The sequence below is a fragment of the Nomia melanderi genome, chromosome 11 (genome assembly GCF_051020985.1).
Source record: "Nomia melanderi isolate GNS246 chromosome 11, iyNomMela1, whole genome shotgun sequence".
Taxonomy (NCBI): Eukaryota; Metazoa; Arthropoda; class Insecta; order Hymenoptera; family Halictidae; genus Nomia; species Nomia melanderi.
In genome coordinates this window covers 5,663,928-5,682,994 of record NC_135009.1, presented here as the reverse complement: position 1 = coordinate 5,682,994, position 19,067 = coordinate 5,663,928, and the positions used below count along the sequence as shown (strand labels likewise).

Sequence of the window (19,067 nt, the reverse complement as noted above, 5' to 3'; positions counted from 1 at the left end):
AAGGGACACTATTATTACATATATTAATGAATATTACACCATTTTCTTCAGTTTTTAAGTTATTTCAAAATTATTTAATTATCTATACTGTATTAAATATACTATACACTGTATGAATTTTTGTTTCTTTTGTTTTATTGCGAGACGGTCCAAAAAAACTGTTGATTAAATAGTATCAAAGAAACTGTTGTCGGTGATTTTACTTTTAAAAAAGCAGATTCTTCTCTTAGCTTTTGGGTATTATCACGTTTTTATTAATACAAATTAAATACATTGTTCAATCTACACAGAAGCACCCTTGTCTCGAATCCTTCTTATAAACGAGTTGTTTTCGAACTCGAATAGTTTTGTCTTATACCATATCACATTATCGATGTCACCTGTAATGCCGTTCTGTGCCATTCATTGCAACTCTTGGATGTACTCAATAGAAGTTTCTCATCATCATTCTCACGAGTCATCTTTTGCAATCGATACAAAACACCATGATCTTGATTCATTTCAGGATTATTATTTCGTTTCTGATTTGTTGTATTTCATACGTAGGAAATAAAACTGCAGCGACCCGGTCGTAAATATTTTTTTTATCATTCCTTTTGTATGAGAATTTATTATGTTAATATTGTTGTTGAATAATGTTTCGAAGAATTGTTTTTATTTCCTACAAACATTCATGTTCGGTGGTTGATCGTAATTTAGACTAAATTTTGAAGTTAATCATTATATAAAAATTAATGAGGAATTTTTTCTATCGTTGCTGAGATGAGAATAGGAAATTGTATATGTGAGAATTATTATAAATTCCATAAATCAATATCTTTTTTAAATACACATTTTTAAAAGTGCAATTTGTTTCAGACAAACAAAAATTTTCTTTTTTTTCATATTTTCTTATACTATATGTAGGCGAATTTTTTACATGATAAAATTTAAGGAATTCGTGTTAGATATATAATATTTTATTCAATAATGCGTTTGCATTATTGGTCATTTCTATACATCATGAAAACGACGTATTATCTGTTTACCATGGACACTGTTATCTTATATCTATCAGTTCACGTTATTACGAAAAATAAATAATACGAGTGATCTCGTTACATGAAACCGCATTTGTATTTATCGGTTTAAAATTAATTTTAATTGAAATTACGAATTTTAGGAGAAAAAATTTAATCGCACATTATCAATTTATATATACTTTAAAGAATCAACATTACTACATTACGCTTAGTTAAAATAAAAAATTATTTTTTACTGCAATAAATGGTAAACAAAAAATATATAAATTTATTGCAGTCTCTAATTTGAACAATTATATATTGTGTTTTAGAACAGAAATAAACGTGCAATATACATGGTGTTCTTGTAACAGAAATAATCACGCAAAATATGCATAGAATGAAAAACGGTATTTTTCTTAGCTTAATGCCATGTGTGCCCACTACAGGATGGCTCAAACATCTGCGTCCACTTGAAAGTAAATTTCTGCGACATTTACTGTCGGGAGCATCAGTGATGCCTGCCGAAGAATGACTACTAGGTTTGCTTTCGTTAAACAGTAAAACTCTCAAGTCGATGAGTAATATAAGATTTAGCGCCCATTCGAAGCAACGAAAGGGAAATATGCATCTACAGTTGTCAGTGTTGAAGCTATAAAATGAGAACTTAGAAAAACTATTCGTCTATAAACTATGACGTCTATGAACTAGTTTGTAAAAAATAGTTAAAAACTCCTGTCTCCCTTTATAGGTTTCATAAATACAATGTTAGTATAAAAGCTATTTTAAATTTTAACAAAGTTATTCGTTGAATTCATGAATTCATAAAATCCATAGCCTATTAAATAAAATAACGGATAACTTTGTTAAAATTTAAAATAGCTTTTATACTAGCATTGTAGTTATGAAACCGTAATTATTACGACGGTAGTGTCATTTTCAACAAAACATTGGAATATATTATTAAAAACTTCTAAAAATATATGATCCAAAATCTTCAACAGTGGCAACTACTAAGTTAATAAAAAATTCTTCAATATATGAACTTTTCTAATCAAAACGTATTGGATCAGCCATTGAGTCATGCTTGACTGATGAAATTAAGCTTGTCTTGCACTTTTGCCACAACAATCGATCGAGGCGACCGTTTTAACAAAGGATCTTTTTGCGTCACAGCCGCATAGGCCTCGGAACGAGGGTGGCGGCGGAGGTGGCGGCAGACATAAGAAGCGTATAAGGCAACCGCATAATACGAGAGAAAGGCAAAGACAGTTGGCTGTCGGACATGGGGAGTACATTATGCCAACGCAAGGTGTACAGTACAGGACACCCCATAATATACCCGACGAATCGTTGCTGGGGATGGTGATGACTGAACAGCGGCCGCCCAGGCCTAACAGCATCGAGCTGAGACGAAGTTACCCGCCCGAAGAGCAACATCTCTACAGTCCTCCATCTTCCGATCACTATAGGTTTGTACAATATGACATAGTATAGTCTAAATGTAAATGTAAGAATAAATAATAATCTATAAATAAATGATTTGGATTATATTCTGCAGGATGTGTAAATTTGGTTATCTTAAATAACTTATAAATTGTTTGTTACATGAAAAAATATTTTCAGTAAAAGTTGTATGGTGTTAAGAAGGGGTGTACAACGTAATAATTATTTTGTTTTGTTTTATTGAAATATGAATGTTACCATGATTTCTAATGGTTTTTAAATGTATTTAATTATAAATAAAAAACTATTAATTATGTCTTATATAGAAAAATTAAGAATAATAGTGACTGGTATTTATTTGATTACAGGGCAGCGAATTACGTCTCTCAGGGTTATGAAGACAACCTGTACGGTTCACATTACGCTCCTGGACAAGGGCAAGCGGGAAGCGAGACGTATCAAAGTCCTAGTAGTCAAAGCACGCCAAGTAGAAGTGGTAGATCGCGGCCTTCGCAACCACCACCGGCACCACCAAGCAATACTTCTAGCAATTCAACCCCTACAGTAGCCTCTGCTAATAATACGCCAACGCGGGGAAGGTCAATGAGTACCAGTAGGGATACTTTGCCTCCACCACCTCCACCACCTGGTGAAACTATATCTCCACCACCTATGAATGGTACTGTAATATACGGCAATGTGTCCTTTTATAAAGGCTGATTCAAACAGAACTGTACTATATTTTAAACAATTTATTTCTTAAATAAAATTGCAAAATAATCTTTGAAAATTGAAGCTGGTATTATAATTTTAATGTTCAATTTCTTGTTGAGTTACTCACATTTATCTAATACATTGACTACTCTTACTTTATTTATGTGTATAAACTGCTCTTATAAGTGCAGATATTTTTATAACAAAATTTATTGTATCTACATTCCATCTTCTTTTTTCTGGAAATGCAAAAATCAATGATCTACTAATGATATTTGTCAATTTTATAATCATTCTTGTCGTTTAAGCGAAACAGTTTTCTAAATTATGATGTAGTGAAAAGTTTCCTATGGAATGTTTTAAGAGATTTTTTGACAGTCAACGTGTTGAACCTAAACCCAGATATTTAACATTAACCTGCTTTATTTACATGTGTTTCAGGCTCTATACCGTCGCATCTTTTGAACAGGAATGGAAGTCGCTCGAACAGTCCATTACCCAGTCACCACTCCACGCCCACCCCGCCAAATCATTCAACGCAAATCGGAACGGATGAAACGGATCCAGCGGCGCCACAAGATTTGCCGCCACCGCCCCCGACTCCAGATCCCGCACCACCCAGACCTATCTCTCCACCCTGTAATATCCCACCCCCGCCTCCACCGCCACCACCGCCACCAGTTACTAATGGACCGTCGCCACCGGTACCCCTAACCAACGGCGATATTGCTAAAATGATAGCGACCAATCCGCCGAAGTTGAAACCCGTGAAGAATATAGTGGATGGGCAATTGAGGAAGCCCGTTAATCCGAACATCCCCCTTGTCGATCCACGAAATGATCTACTTAAAGCAATTAGAGACGGTAATTATAGCCTAATTCGATTTATCAGAATTTACCGTTTGACTGGTCTCCTGTCCCTTTTAACTACTATACCGCAATGAATAATTTCATGGTTGCAATGCGGAATGATTCAGTTGATTCTTGGATATTGTGGTTTATCATTTTAAAGATTACTTTCCCATTTACTTACTTTGACTTTAACCCTGTAATTTTTTTTCTTTTTAGAAGGAAAAGTTTTTTCAATACACCCTTTTACACTTAAATTAATTAACATAGTGAAATAACTATTTAAACAGATTATTTAATAAAAATGATTTATGTGACGAAGTAACCATTGAAATGTTGTACATCATCGGTATTATGATAGTAAAAAGTTCTACGATTCTAATATACATACAAATTTTCCACTATAATCCACTATAATTATAATTAAGAAATGTATTCGACATTTTTCAGGGATAAAATTGCGCAAGGTAGAGAAAATCGAGCAAAAGGAAGTGGAACGCGTAAATGCGTTAAACGACGTTGCATCCATATTGGCAAGACGCGTTGCCGTTGAGTTCAGCGATAGCGATTCGGCGTCAGAGAGCGAGTGTGACAGTGAAGGATGGGGTGAACAAGAAACGAATCTTGCGTGACCAACTACGCTGTCATCCACCGCCACTGCCAGTTAAAACAAACGGCTGACGAGTTTTTCTTTTCTTCTTTTCCTTTCCCATTCCCATTCGCTCATTTCCAACTCAAGGCTCGCAACTTCGCAGGCTCAATTTGATAGTATGTACGTAACTGAAGAAGTACGAAGAACTATTTAGAATGTCTTGGGCGGTTTTAGGAATCCGTCAGCCAGGAATACTTTTATTTATTGCAGTCGTTAAGATCTAATTGAAAAAAGATGCTATTCAGAAGTGTAATGGTAGGTTTATAATAAGAAAAAGGAACGTCTATGAAAGTAGCAGGCGGTTCTTGGAAATTTATAACTCTTTTAAGAAACATACGCGTATATAATTTTCCTTTGCGACATACACTTTTAATTTGTGTTTCTGTTACAAATAAAATTATACAAACTTATGGAATAGATGTAACTACATGTCTTTCCGATTCTCAAAGTTCTAAGCGAAATTCAACGAAGGTAAAAAGGATAATAGAGTAGTAGAGGACACACGATCTAGAAGAAGGTACGCACATTAAAAGATTGCGTCGATTTCCTACCATTGCTCGATGTCGGTTGTAGCGGAAGTGTTTCCTAATCGGCACATTCCATGCTAATGCTAATACCATGTAACGGAACGAACCTGACTCCCTGGTTTGGACACTTGATCATTTACCTACTGGTCATATATATACATGGGGACGACTATCTGGTTTGAATTTATTGTTTTCATTAAACTGACTTTACTGATTACGTTTCTACATTTTTCGAAGCAGTTAAAGTACTTCTAAGTATTCGATAAAAGTAATTCAATGGCCAAGAATTGCCCGGATACCATATATTAGATTTGATATTTTGATTAATCTTTAACACGTAATTAAAGTTTGGGATTATCCCATCTCTTCTTCAGAAATGTATTTGTGTAGGGGTCTTCTTATTTATTTCAACTAAATTTGTCCTGTTGCATATTGTGAATAACATATAAAGAAAATTGGAATTAATAAAACATTTATTTTGTAAATTGCAGTTGTTTTAAGGAAATTCTTCAGACATTTTTAATATATATAGAACTTAACAGATTAATGCAATTTCATATATTCTTAAGGCAGTTAAATCAGATAATAACTATTATTCTCGTATATTTATTCTGTACACTTAAGAAGCTTTGACAAGTGTAACTTGATTCATAGAAATAATGTATATAAATACAGTTACAACATTCTCAATATTCATGAACAAAGTATCAAAGATTGAAAAAGTATTGTCGTCCACGCTCATCATATGGCCGGTAGTATAACCATTAGATTGTTGCATATGAAACGTAGTTTTCATAACTAAAGCTTTATAAGTTTGTTTTCTGTTTAATTATATTTACATCATCAGAACAAATTCTATCTAGTTTTTAACAATTGTAATTACATTGAAAATAAATTTATTTAAAAATTAAATACATCAAGAAAATAAAAGTATATTATAAGATATTCAAGATTAGAAATGAGATGTAGCAAATATGAGTATTTCAATCGACTAACAATATTGTTAAGTGTGATGCATGAAATTTCATTGATTGCATTAATAAGCAATTCACTTTTTTACAAGTATATTTTTGTTAAGTTTGAAACTTATTTGATGAGTTTCTGTTTTGTCTTTAGTGTAATATGTAGCAAAGAATAATTAAATATCATTTATTTTAATATTCTCAAATCGCTTAATTTTGAATATAAAGAAACGACATTTTATATGCATCGATCTAACACTTGATTATAAATGAATGCTCTGTGTATATATATTTATATATATATATATTTACCCTGTACGTGAAAGTGCGTACGGGGAACTAAGTCAAATCGCAGAGCTAATATTTTTTTGTTCCCCTTTTCGTGTATAAGTTTTGTATAATACTTGTACCTTAAAAGTTTTCATATGCTTACTCGGTTAGGTAGATACAACGAGTATAACGAGAGGTGTTTATTCCGGTCTTTTCTAGGTTTCCAAGTGATCTTCCATTGTCACGGACAATGCGTGAAGAACCAAGGTTCTTACCAGCGAAGTGTCGTAAACCAAAATACTCCGTTTACTATAAGTAAGGACTATGTAATTACTGAATGAGTGAGGGGACTCATATTTTTTAGCGTTTAGTGAAGGAAACTTAATGATAACGACTTATACTACTGTTATGGTGAGGATTACAGTTGCCAATTTTAAGCAGAAAGGATATGATTGTGATTTATTTTGCATCGATGTTGGTGAGGTACAGTGAATATTGATAAGATATATCTATATATATACTTTCTATATATAAATGTATGTGTATGTACAAGATGGGGAAAATAATATCGTAAGAAAATAAGTCAAAAGCACAGAATTGAATCTTGATATCTGATCATTTACAGCTGTTCCTTTTATTGTGAATATTGTTAAAAATATGAACCTTCTTGTTACAAACAATAGACAATAGTAAGTTTTCATCATATTGAAGTTCTTTTCATTTTAACAGGAAGTGAATTTTAACGTAATAAAGTTGATAGAGAACAGTTACATTTTTAGTAACTATGAACTCTGTCAAATATAAAAAGAAATGAAGAAAATGAAGTAAAAAGCATTTGTTGAAATTTCAAATAAAATTTCCTTTAACTATGTAAAAAAATTCATGTGTTTTGACTAATTTTTTTTTAAGAGTCAGTCCTATGTACAACCCACCCTGTATATATACACTTACATTCACGGAGATTTTGAGGGACTTCTTTAAAACTTTTGTGAATGCACTAGTGCAAAACTGACAGACAGAGGCATAATAGTAATGATGATGCTTTGCATTTTTCAAAAGAGTACATTTAAATATTGTGGTTCATAAGTGAATGAGTATTGCAATTTGCAACTTCCTTTGGTCCAAAGACGTATAAATTGTCTCTTTACATCTTTTATAACATTTTCATTTAAATGGTCCTTATGAATAAGTAAGCTATATTACTATTAACATTCATAATTACTTCCAGCTTTTCAACAAGATTGTCTATTCTTACATTGTAATAGTATTGCTGAATCTATAACCAATCTTTACAATTGTTTAAACCAAAGTAATATATATCCAACTTATATACATACAATAATACCAGTCATTATAACACTAGATGGTTACTTTCTTAACTTTTGCTCTATGAGTCTACCTCATTTTGTGTTGATTCAAACACTAATGGAAATTGCTCTTCTATGCACTCCAATGGTTTATTATTAAATCCACGATTGTACAGATCAAACACTTCTATGCCATTATTACGATAACGATAAGGATCTGAATATACCTATTCAATATTCTATTTGCAATGTTCTATCAGAGTACCAATGATAGAAAACAATTTCTATCGCTAAATCTTCCTGCTTCAAAGAGTCCCGTAACTATCAACACGTCGAGATTTATGACTCGAACAAAGGAACTAGTTAACAAGTCTACTCCTTATTGTTCCACAATATCTAAACGCTACTTATAGAGATGCTAATAAATGTTTTGCAGAAGTTTCTCAAATACTCTGTATGAGTATGTATTGATCGTTAAGATTATTGTATAATCTTATGTGTTCGAGTGGCAAGGAATGTTAAGGAAATCTATTTCTCCCTTCTCGTTTCTGAATATTAGTACGTCAAAAGAAGAGAAGTATCTTGGTCGTTTCAAAGTGTGGTTACACCAACTGCTCTCTAGTTGGCTGGTCAGATTAGCATTATTTCTTTTAAATACGAGATGTTCGATTGATTCGAACCGCGCGAATGGTAATTTATATTTAATAATTCATTTTCACCGGTGCTCGTGCCGGCGTTTTATCTTGTATAAAATGAAGTGTACGAAGGCGAAGGATAGCGGTATCAATCCGCGTTCGAAGCGTACGATTTATCGGCAACGACACACATGTACATGTACAATGATTTTAAGATAATAGTCAGAACGCTATTAATAATACTGTAATATGTACTATGAATAATTGATCAGTCTCGTCTGTACTATGTTTATACATATACGTATAATATAATTCGAAGTATGAATTCGTTAAGTTATAAGGATTCGAGTGGTAGGAAGAGTACATCTCTAGCTAACTTCGCCAACTACGACACAGTATTTATTCAAGGATTTTGTAAACGTGACGAAACGGGGTAAGCGTTTCGATTGAAAAAAAAGCTTAAATATCATGCAAGGTTGTATGAATGTATATTACTCGGCGACCCGTGCTTATATGCAGTGAGCTATCACTCGCTAAATTATTGCGAAGCTGTTGTACCTAACCAAGAACGGTTATTCCAAAGCTTAATTGAGTAAAAGCGTTTTTGCGACGCCGCCGTCGCCGGAAACGAGGTCAAACGATCGAGATCCAACCGTTTCCGGTATCTACTACGAACCTCGTACTCGCTCAGCAAGTCTTTGAATTTTCACTGGTGCAAAAGTAAACGTAGGTCTCTTTTTGCCCGGTACCGATAACGAATAGATAATTCTGTTCTCCCACTAACAATAATAAGAGGAACGCTTAGCTCGCGTGAAACTGGACTCCATTACGTTCACAGCGATATTTTGATTCGTGTACCGTAATACAATGTATCGGACAAAGACGCAAGCGCAATAGCCCTACCGATGATTACAAATGTACGACGGTATTATTAATAATAATAAAATTTGTAGCAAATCTGTACAGAGCCAAATAAATCAAAAACTTTCATAAGTCACTGGGAGATTTTTAACTGTACTATTTATTACTTTCTGTTAATCTTTACAATTCAATATTCATTTGTAAGTAGTACAAACCAGCTGTGTTACAATTACAACAGTGTACATGTTAAAAACTTACAGTTGTCTGTTTTTCCTTGTTTGTTCATATATGTCACACATAATACCTGGATAATTTGCACGTAACGCTCAAGCTCGCATAATTGATCACAAAAAAATGACATCAGGCATAATTTAACGTTTAGTGAGATTAAAGTTTACAAATCAAGATGTAAACAATTATAAAAGAAAGATATCATGTATTCAAAATAGTTATTATAATTAAAAATCTTGTATATTTCGAGACTATAATTAAAACGTTACGTGTTCGGGTGTTTGCAAGAAACTGGTCATTTTCGTGGAATCCTTAAACTAGACGCAAATAATATTTCCTAGAGTTAATGTAAATTTATTTATTATCCAAGTTTCTACAATTTTTATGATTAATCATTAAGATCATTGCCACATGATTTTAGTGAATAAATTTTTTCTGAAAACCTCTATTTATGATTTGCAGGTTTGAACTATTTAATGAGTTTTAAAGTAACATTTAACGAAAAACATGTAATGAATATCTGAATATTCAAATTATACACGAATATTTTTGAAAATTAGTCTGTAGTGTCGTCTAATGACTTCATTGTCAACTATTGCAAAGAATTAGTAAAACAATTAGATTCTTTATAAACAAGAAGTTAATAGATTGGTAATAAATAAATTTAAACCACAGTTCCATTAGTTCAGCTTTATTAATCAATTTTATCAATAAATCTAAAGACCTTATAACAGATTTAAATTTAACTGTAACAAAAATCACTGTCGTCATCTATGACAAAACGATTGAACTATTTTCTAATTAGTATCACATTTTGATGCTAGATGGCTCTACCACGCACTTCCAATGCGCATTCCGTATCTGTTAAAAAATAAAATATTTGTGTAATTAGCAAGATAAGTGCTTTATTTTGATTTTCTGCGACAAGTACATTCAATAATAATTATTGAAATTAATTTTTCAATAGATTGTTAACAGGTAATTTACCAAACAATACGCATTACAACCTTCGTCTCAGATCTTTTACTTAGCATAAAAAGAAAATTATGTAATAACAAACGAACGCCACAATTAATTTTTTTTTATGTATAATGTCTGTGCGTATTAGAACATGAAAAGGTTATAAATATATTTTACTTTTGTTGTAAATTGTTATAACGCTTTTCAAAATCTCCGAACGATTTTATTTTGTTTGGATTTTAACAAGAGTTGCTTATGGTGACGAGAAAATATATAAAAAATGTTTTATTCATTGAAATATAGTCGAAAGTTTTGTTCAAATGATAAATTATAGACACATTATAAATAAAGTAGATAGAAACATTAAATTCGTGACTACATGTACATGGTCACCCTGTGTTACGTATAACAGACTATAACATGCTTTAATATAATACAAATGCAATGTCGAGTGCATCATAATATTATTATTCCTCTCAGGAATGCGCATCCGGAAAAATTCTACGCGACAGAGAATAAGAGGGTAGGTGTAATAAAATCAACATTTTATTTTGAAAAATTGAGACAATACACAGATGCGAAAACAATGGTAGCACATTCGTAGCACCAATAAATAGACGTTGAAACGAATTAACGTTAGGTTTTTTTTTCAGAGTGACTACGCGTCGGACTAAAATATCGCTTCTTCGATCGGGTAACCGATCGCCGACGACAAGAAATCGGATCCTGATAAAAAGAAATCCCGTGTATCTGTTCGCGTCGCTATATATATATTTACTTGGCTGTAACAGCGTTTTAGTTTACTTTTGGTTTCATTTCCCATTTTCGTTTCCTCTTTTGTTCTTCCTTCCTTTTGATAAATAGATCGAAGCAGCTTTACCCGAACTTATTACCTCCGTTCGTGAAAGGCAAGGAACTGGAAGATCAAGAACGCGTGTCCTTGCCTCCGTCGATCATTGCGACGATATACACAATATTTAAATCGAAAAGGACAATATAGAAATATTCGTGACAACACGCGATTTAGAGTTTCTTTCGTGCACGCCTCTGAACGAAGGAGGGCATGAGCGATTCTCGCTGTTGATCATGTTTGATCACTGACGCATCCTCTTGTCATTCAAACCGATTCGTTCCCTCGTGTTACATCATTGTTTTGGAACATAGTAGCGTCCTCGCGAGGAGTAAGACGAGTAACAATGATTTTTTTTACCTCGTTTTCTTCTTTTCTCTCTCCGTAAGACACTATATTAAATGACTTTAGAAATACGTTAGAAGGATCATCAAAATAATCGCGTTCCAGTTGTAACACGGTTAGGTAAAAGGAACTATCGACAATTTGGTGGACTAACTTTCGTGGCGTGATGTTGGCTCATTGACTGCGGATTTGGTGAATCTACGACGTAAAACGTCCGTCGGAAATATAGTATCAGTTAAATGTACACATAATAAAATTTTTGAGATACGGTTCGATGAAGATTTTTCATGGAACCTACCTGCCTTCTTCAATTTAATCCGCAGTTTACGATAGTTAACATTTAACAGTTTTGAGATGAATAATTTCAGGATAAATCTAAATCTGGATGCTGTATTACATGTTCTGCTAAAACATGAACTTGTTAGGACAATATAAAAGTTGTTTTTAAAAAATCAATCTATTAATTGCTAATTTGATAAAAACACTGATCCTGTCTTGGTTATCGTCTAAAAACTCTAACTGATGGCATCATGAAGACGCAGTATTTATTATACACATTAGCAGCTTCCAGTTTTAGGATTGAAAAAAAGTTTATTTACTATACCTTTATTATTCAAAAAAGTTTTCTGCCCCATCAGTTGCTATTTTTAAGTTTCAAAAGACGTAACTGCATACCATCAACCACAAGACTGTTAAATGAACAGTTCTGTCGAAGGATCGAGGAACAGTAATGCAACGTAGAAATGTCAAATTCATATTAAATATTAAAGATTGACAATCATGATGGATGATTATTTACTTGTAATACTTCAAACTCGCGTCAGCGATAGAACGATTTATAAATACAGTACGAACGCCTAATTCTGCTCTCAATAATATATTTGTAGAGTAGTAAATGTAAAGTTTCTTTCATTTGCAATCAGTTTCGTTTAAATTAGGGAACGCTAGACCTATTGTCAATGAAGGCAGTAGTTTTGAGATCATTCTGTGGACTAAATAATCTATCCCCGACAATGGCGGTCTGCTACATCGAGAAAGTGTTGTGGATTAAAATTAATCAACTTAGTCATGGAAAACAACGTTTCTTCGAAATGCTATTTAAAATTTATTTCGTGAGCTCTAATAAATGAACAGTTGGTTTTCTGTACATAGAAATTCTCTTTTCCTACTTGTAATAATTATTTTAAAACGTTAACGTTTTCTTCCTCAGCAGTCCATTATAGTATTAATTTGACGTTCATTTTGACTACTTATTATCCGATTACCATTTATTCGTAATCGCTGCAATAAGCAATTTTTTTACACGTAATTTTATTCATCCAAAACGATATCAATGGAACGAAGTGTAAAAAATACTACCGTTGGCACTAAGATCTATTTCGCAGTGTTCTTTTTCGGCCAAGATGATGGTTAAGCAGCGAAGTTTCACCCAAGCCTATACAATAGTAACTACACAACGAATTTCAATTAATTGTTTAGAGAAAGTTCGTCGATTTTAATCGTAAAAAATTTTAATTGAGATATATTTAATATATACACCGTGAGTAAGAACTTTTTTTTTTTGAGCGAAAAGTTGTTCACGGTTTCATAATTGGCACTATCATCTTTCACTGTGATTATATCAGCCTTTCTCGTTCATATCTGATGAAAATGTTCGTTATTATTAATTTTTGAAAGGGAATCAATGATACTAAAAAAGCATGAAAGTTAAAACTTTTCTTAATCATGTTTTGAAGAATTCTGAGAGGGTATTTTATTATTTTTTGAGTATTTGTGGCGTTACTATTCTTATGATTATTATTATTCTACACGAATTAATTTATTGAATTGGCCTCTTGTAAGAAATGTCATTTTTTCTCTAATTTCAAATTGACTATATTAAATATTGAATAAATTTAACATGAAATAAATGATAAAATTATCACTAAAAAGAAAACATACATCTTAGTAGCAATGTACGGAGATGTGTGTATAAATAATTATAATTGTATGATATTTGAAAGTATAAAAATAACTTCAATTTCATTCGAAAAAAGATAAACCGCATGCAACGATGTGACATATATTTGTCATGTCTGAAAAATCCTCAATAATGTTCATACTTATTTTTCATTATACACATTTTAAGTAAATGATTTTTTATATCTTCCTCAAACTGTTCAAAGATCCATCGACTATTCATATTTGAATACATTACGGTCCGTTATTGTTTCTAAAACTTTGTATCGCAATAAGCAGAAATAATGTTTAATTTCTTTCAATACCAATTCGTGTAGCAAAATATGGTTCTTTTTTAAATCAACTAAATAGATAGTACTGATAACATCGGAACATTGCTAGTGCTTTTGAGCATTACTTCTTAAACAATAATAGGTGCAATTAGAAAAAAGAAAAAGCATCTAAGAGTTATATTTTAACTTCGAATATTAAACATCCATTTCAATCTAAATAAAAATCTTTTCTCGAATCGCGATACCTACATATATTTAACGACAAATGAATGAAATCAAGTAGTTTGTATTGTTCATTTATTGCATGACACTTCGAACCGTTTTAATTGCTCTAATTTTTAAAACCATCGAGTGACATATCGGTTTTCGTTAACCAACAAGGTAATCCCGTTCCTATTGATGAAAGTTTAACGAAACGCGCGATTACGCACGCACGGACCGTAACGTGTTAATAATAAAATCTCTGCGAGGACAGAGGGTTCTCGATCCCGATGAAAAAGAATAGCGTCGTAACGGAGAGGTTCTCCAGGCCACTAGGTTAGTCCACGAGATCAGATACTCGAAGTGTTTCCTATATAGAAAAATTCGCTCCCTCCTACTGTCACGATCTGCGCAAGATTACTTTCTTAAACGCTGGGGATTAATACGGTCTACGCTTTGGCACAAAGATCGCGTCTGTGAAAACGATAGTTTTTTCATTGGATTTGAGCTCGACGATTATTTGGTAGAAACTCTACTTTCAGGGGGGGGGGGGGGCTGGGCGCTAGCTGGGTTACGGGCCAAAAAATTGGATTCTTGTCGGGTTTTTCCGCTTTCTCGCTCGCCGGGATTTCCGGAGATAAATTTCGCGATCCACGCTCCCGTCATTTTGTCGACGCCGTCAGACAGACTTGATATCTAATACAATAGATCTCTAGAACACTCGCGATCGAGCCAATCTGATGACGTTTAGAGATTTTCAATCTTTTTTTATATATATATATATATTTCCGATAGAATTCAAAAAATACAACCGTAACTACATTCAAACCGAACAAAAAGACAACAAGATACTTATTCGTCGTTACTTTCGAAAGCGATCTGTCGAGTTTTGAATGTTTGATTCGTTTCACACGGCCAGCGGTTACCTTTCTCGAAGGATCGTGAGCAGAGTGCGGATGTTAATGCAGAAAGTATTGAAAGAAGTCTTAAATTGCATGAAAGACGATAAGTTCTCCGCTAGCGATTGAAAAGAAATGGTTTTCTAGATAAAATTATGTGACCTACCTATGTACCTACTAATGAATAAATACTATCTATTAACAGCGAAGAATATGTAATAAAATAACACTGAATATAAATTGTTTTAAAAAAGGAAGAATCGAATGTTAAGGTGATTCGAAAGTAAGTGTAACAATTTAATATACCTCGTAACAATATAATTAAGTGAGTATAAAGTTTCTTATCTTATTGTGACCCGTGTATTAAATTGTATTGTAAATGCATAAAATCCGCAGTCCATTCACTAAATATATAATGAAGAATGTTGATATAGAAATATTTATTTTTGATATTGAAATGCGTTGCTTTGTACTTTAATACAGTGGCCGCTAATTTCGATTCTTTTTATCAAGAGCTTTCCTGCTTAACGTTACATCAATGATGATATTTTTTTGTCAAATCAAAGGCCTTCAAAAATGAAAGATGAGTTACACAGGTTATAGAAGTTTTAAATTTAACATGACACTCCATTGCATCGAATATTATATTTCCAGGACAAAATCGTTAAATTATCGTTTAATTATAATAGAATTCAGTTTCAACAATTTCTGCTTAAAATTTCTCGTTAAAATCAACAAATCGTAGTTTCGCTATAAACAAACGATGCGATAGTCAATGTATTAAAGTCTCCCAGAAGCGACGAGCAAACACCGCTAAGACTCTTCATGCTGAAGAAAATGTTTTGAGCATTGAAATCGTGGAACCGCTGTCCAATTACATATCTACGACGATCGTGGTAATCAATAAACATCTGATAGAGCAACAACCAAATCGAGGAAATTCCTTTTGATTAATACAAGCAATCAGAGGAGTACCCTAAGGTCCGCGGGCAAGGTCTACGAACGAAACTGATAAACGTCGGGATACACGTTCCTTGAATGCCCACGAAAACGAACAGTCGTTAATCGACGGTGCATAATCAACGTGTACACCCCACGAGTCGAACGATAAATCAACGATTCCTTGCGCGATTCTAACGTGTACAAGCTCACCGCGAAACTATAAGTACACAATTAGACCAATCTCGGGTCGAGTCAAGGCTAGAGAGAATCGGCAACGGACAAAGTCTGACCGTAGACATTTTCAGTGTTCGTTGATCCGCGTCGAGTCGCGTGGTCGTGTTGACCGTGTCAACGGGTCCTCGATTCGGGGGCAGAACAATCATCTCTCCTCCGCTGTCATCGATGATTTCCTATATGCGCGAAACAACCTCTGTTCTCCAGTTGTTTCGCTCACAGACTACACGCAGTGGTAGACCAAGACCTCTCCAGTAACCTCCTCCGAATCACACTTCGCATTTCCACACCCATCGATCAGATCAGCAAAAACGTACCATCGTTAAACTTCGGTAAAAAATCGTTCAAGCGGATTACGGTGCGTCTGTTCAGCGTTCATTCTTGCTCAACGCTGATGTCGACCGTTCGGACCCTGGACGAGTCTGTCGGTAGCAGCTGAAGGCGTTCCGGCTCTACGTCCAGCATGATGATGCACATGAAGCTCTTCCCGGACGCCTGGTCGCGTGGGTAGATGGTGACCGGCGCGAACTTGTCTACAGTCCCGTCCACGTATGCCCGCAGCTTCCTGTACACCTGCGGGAAATGTCTCCTGAGCGATACACCCCTAAGCTTCAGCTGCCTCTGTATATTCGTGAAACTGATCTCCCTGATCCTCTTCGGCGTGTTCTGGCCGTCGCTGCCCGGCAAGGACGTCAAGACCAGCATCTCCGGGGACTCCATCTCCCTGGTAATGTTGCACGGTGACGCAGATTGCTGCCTGCCCTGCGGCGAGGCCGACGACGACGAGGTGTGGTGCCTGCTGGCCGAGTCCAGGTGGATCTTTGCGCACCTGGACACCAATTGACGCTCCCATTTCACAGCACCGCTGGTCGGCACCTCGCTAACCACGCACACCGCCACGTAGAGCACCAGCCTGGTGTCCGGGTTGTATGACTTGCATAGTCTAATTACCTCGGCGTACAGGAGCTCGCCCATCTCGCTGACCAGTAGGTCCGACCATCTAATGTAGGTTGGCTTGCCTAGCTCTGTGAAGCCGTTAGCGACGAATTTCTCGGCGGCCTCTGGGCTAGAGAAGAAACACTTGACAGCGCCTCGGCCGTGGAACGCGTAGCCGCGTTTCGCCAGCGCGGAGATGTGCTTCAGCGTGATCGGATCTTCTTTCGCGGAGGACAACACCTGCTTGCAGAGGCTGCCGGCCCTCGAATGCAGACAGGTGCGCCGATGCCGCTGCCAGTGCGCCTTCCTGCATTCCCTCGAGCAGTACAGGCAGGTGCAATTGTGACAGCTCTTGTAGGTCTTTCTCGCCTCGGCCAAGGTTGCTGTGTTGCTGCACTTGTTGTTTCGGCAACGGACCATCTTCTCCCCAGCGCTGCCTGCAACTAGCCCGTTCGCCTCCTGGTTGCCGTCGAACGAGATCTGTCGGTGACGCAACGGACCGCCGCCCCTCGTAGACATCTTCGAGGGGATCGTGTCGCTGCCCTCGCTCTTCCGTCTGACCAGCTCACCTACGTAATACGAGGCGCGTTCCTCCGTGGCGCCCTGCACGTCCATCACGCTCCTAGCGGACTCTGCGACATATTCGGCGATTTTTGTCGGATCGTCAAACAGTATCAGCGGTTCAGCGTCCCGTGGACGTGTGCTCTCGGTCTTCGTACCGGGGTTTTAACGCTTCATCGAGAAATCGAAAAATTTGTTGGCTGCTCCCGCGATTGTTGTTTAGGGTGCGAACGTATGGTACAAGGAGGCGATTCCTTATGTGAGAATGTATGAAGTATATGAGATGAATGCTCTTTTCGATTTTATTTGGTTTCTTTTGGGCGGAGAAATTTTATTTGACGCATTCGATTTATTCTTGCACAAGGAATCATTTGTTACCTGTTGTACTGTTCTTTCAGGTGCACCCTTTGTATTGAGATTGGCTGCTCGAGGTACCTGGTTATAAGTATGATCGAGCAGAATTTATAGTGTACAATAATTTTTACTATTCCAAAGATTATTCAGTATTATAATAAAAATTCCTGCAATATTTTATTTGCATTTTATAATAAACCTTATCTGATTAAGAAAATGAAAAGTTCATTTAACAATTAGATTCTGTAAATGATACTTCTTTCTGTTCGAGATATAAGTTATTGAAGTTACATACCTGGCTAGTTTTCTAACTAAGTCAATTTTAAAGTGTGATTTACATATTTACGAGATAATTATAATGAATATTTCATTTGAATCAATTTCTGCTTCTTACTGTATATTTTATGTCCTCATTACCGCACTACAGTTGCAACTCTCTTTTAATCTTAATGAATATTACATTAAGTTAACAAGTACAGTACATTAATTATATTTATTAACTTTAACGATTTAGCAAAATATGTAGCTTCATCTTAGTTTCAGAAAAATTAGGTATACTATATTTGCATTTTATACAAACTCCAGAACTTTTTGCATTCGATATAAAAACTGATACAATTCAATCATTCAATCGGGTAATAATTCAACTGATTCGTCAATAATTCACGTCGCATTGAAGTAACAGAGCAGCCAAACGCAATAGAGCAAATATTTCATCGATGATTTCCGCGAGCCAATTCCAATTTTCCGCGAACGATACCGGTACGATGGACCGTGCAAAAGCAGAAATGGAACGTGACGATATAAGCGATGTCGTGTGTGTATGGAATGAAAATGATTACCGTAGACAGCCTCCGTCGACGGCAGTGTTAGTAACTCCGTTAAACAACAACGACTCAATTTCTACCCAAGAGTGGTCGTGAATCGGTTAATGTGCGGTGAAACGGAAACGGATTTCCTTCGTTCCATTCGTAAAATCACCCCACCTGAGTGGCTTCAAGCTCGTGGTGCGAAATAGAAAATCCAAAAAAAAAAATAAAAAAAAGAATCAATCGAATGAAAACGACTGTGAACGAAAGATTTGAAAAGTATTAAAAAG

At 35.1% G+C, this 19,067-nt stretch overlaps 2 protein-coding genes across 12 annotated transcripts in view; one reads left to right on the top strand and one right to left on the bottom strand.

Annotated features, from left to right (window-relative positions):
• The window catches only part of SCAR (wiskott-Aldrich syndrome protein family member 3 SCAR), a 62,104-nt gene extending 52,744 nt beyond the window's left edge, over positions 1–9,360 (top strand). For all 3 annotated transcript variants that reach the window (XM_031994711.2, XM_031994712.2, XM_031994710.2), the window contains 4 exons: positions 2,178–2,473; positions 2,816–3,126; positions 3,603–4,025; positions 4,461–9,360. In XM_031994711.2, the coding sequence (XP_031850571.1) occupies positions 2,178–2,473; positions 2,816–3,126; positions 3,603–4,025; positions 4,461–4,642 (1,212 nt within the window). In that variant the 3' untranslated portion in view covers positions 4,643–9,360. The remainder of the gene's footprint in view (positions 1–2,177; positions 2,474–2,815; positions 3,127–3,602; positions 4,026–4,460) is intronic.
• A 1,583-nt stretch (positions 9,361–10,943) lies between these two features.
• The window catches only part of LOC116435221 (uncharacterized), a 136,759-nt gene continuing 128,635 nt past the window's right edge, over positions 10,944–19,067 (bottom strand). For 8 of the 9 annotated variants that reach the window (XM_031994586.2, XM_031994587.2, XM_031994588.2 and 5 more), the window contains one exon: positions 10,944–17,685. In XM_031994586.2, coding sequence (XP_031850446.1) covers positions 16,493–17,685 — 1,193 coding nt within the window. In that variant the 3' untranslated portion in view covers positions 10,944–16,492. The remainder of the gene's footprint in view (positions 17,686–19,067) is intronic. The other variant, XM_031994595.2, reaches the window with a different exon arrangement.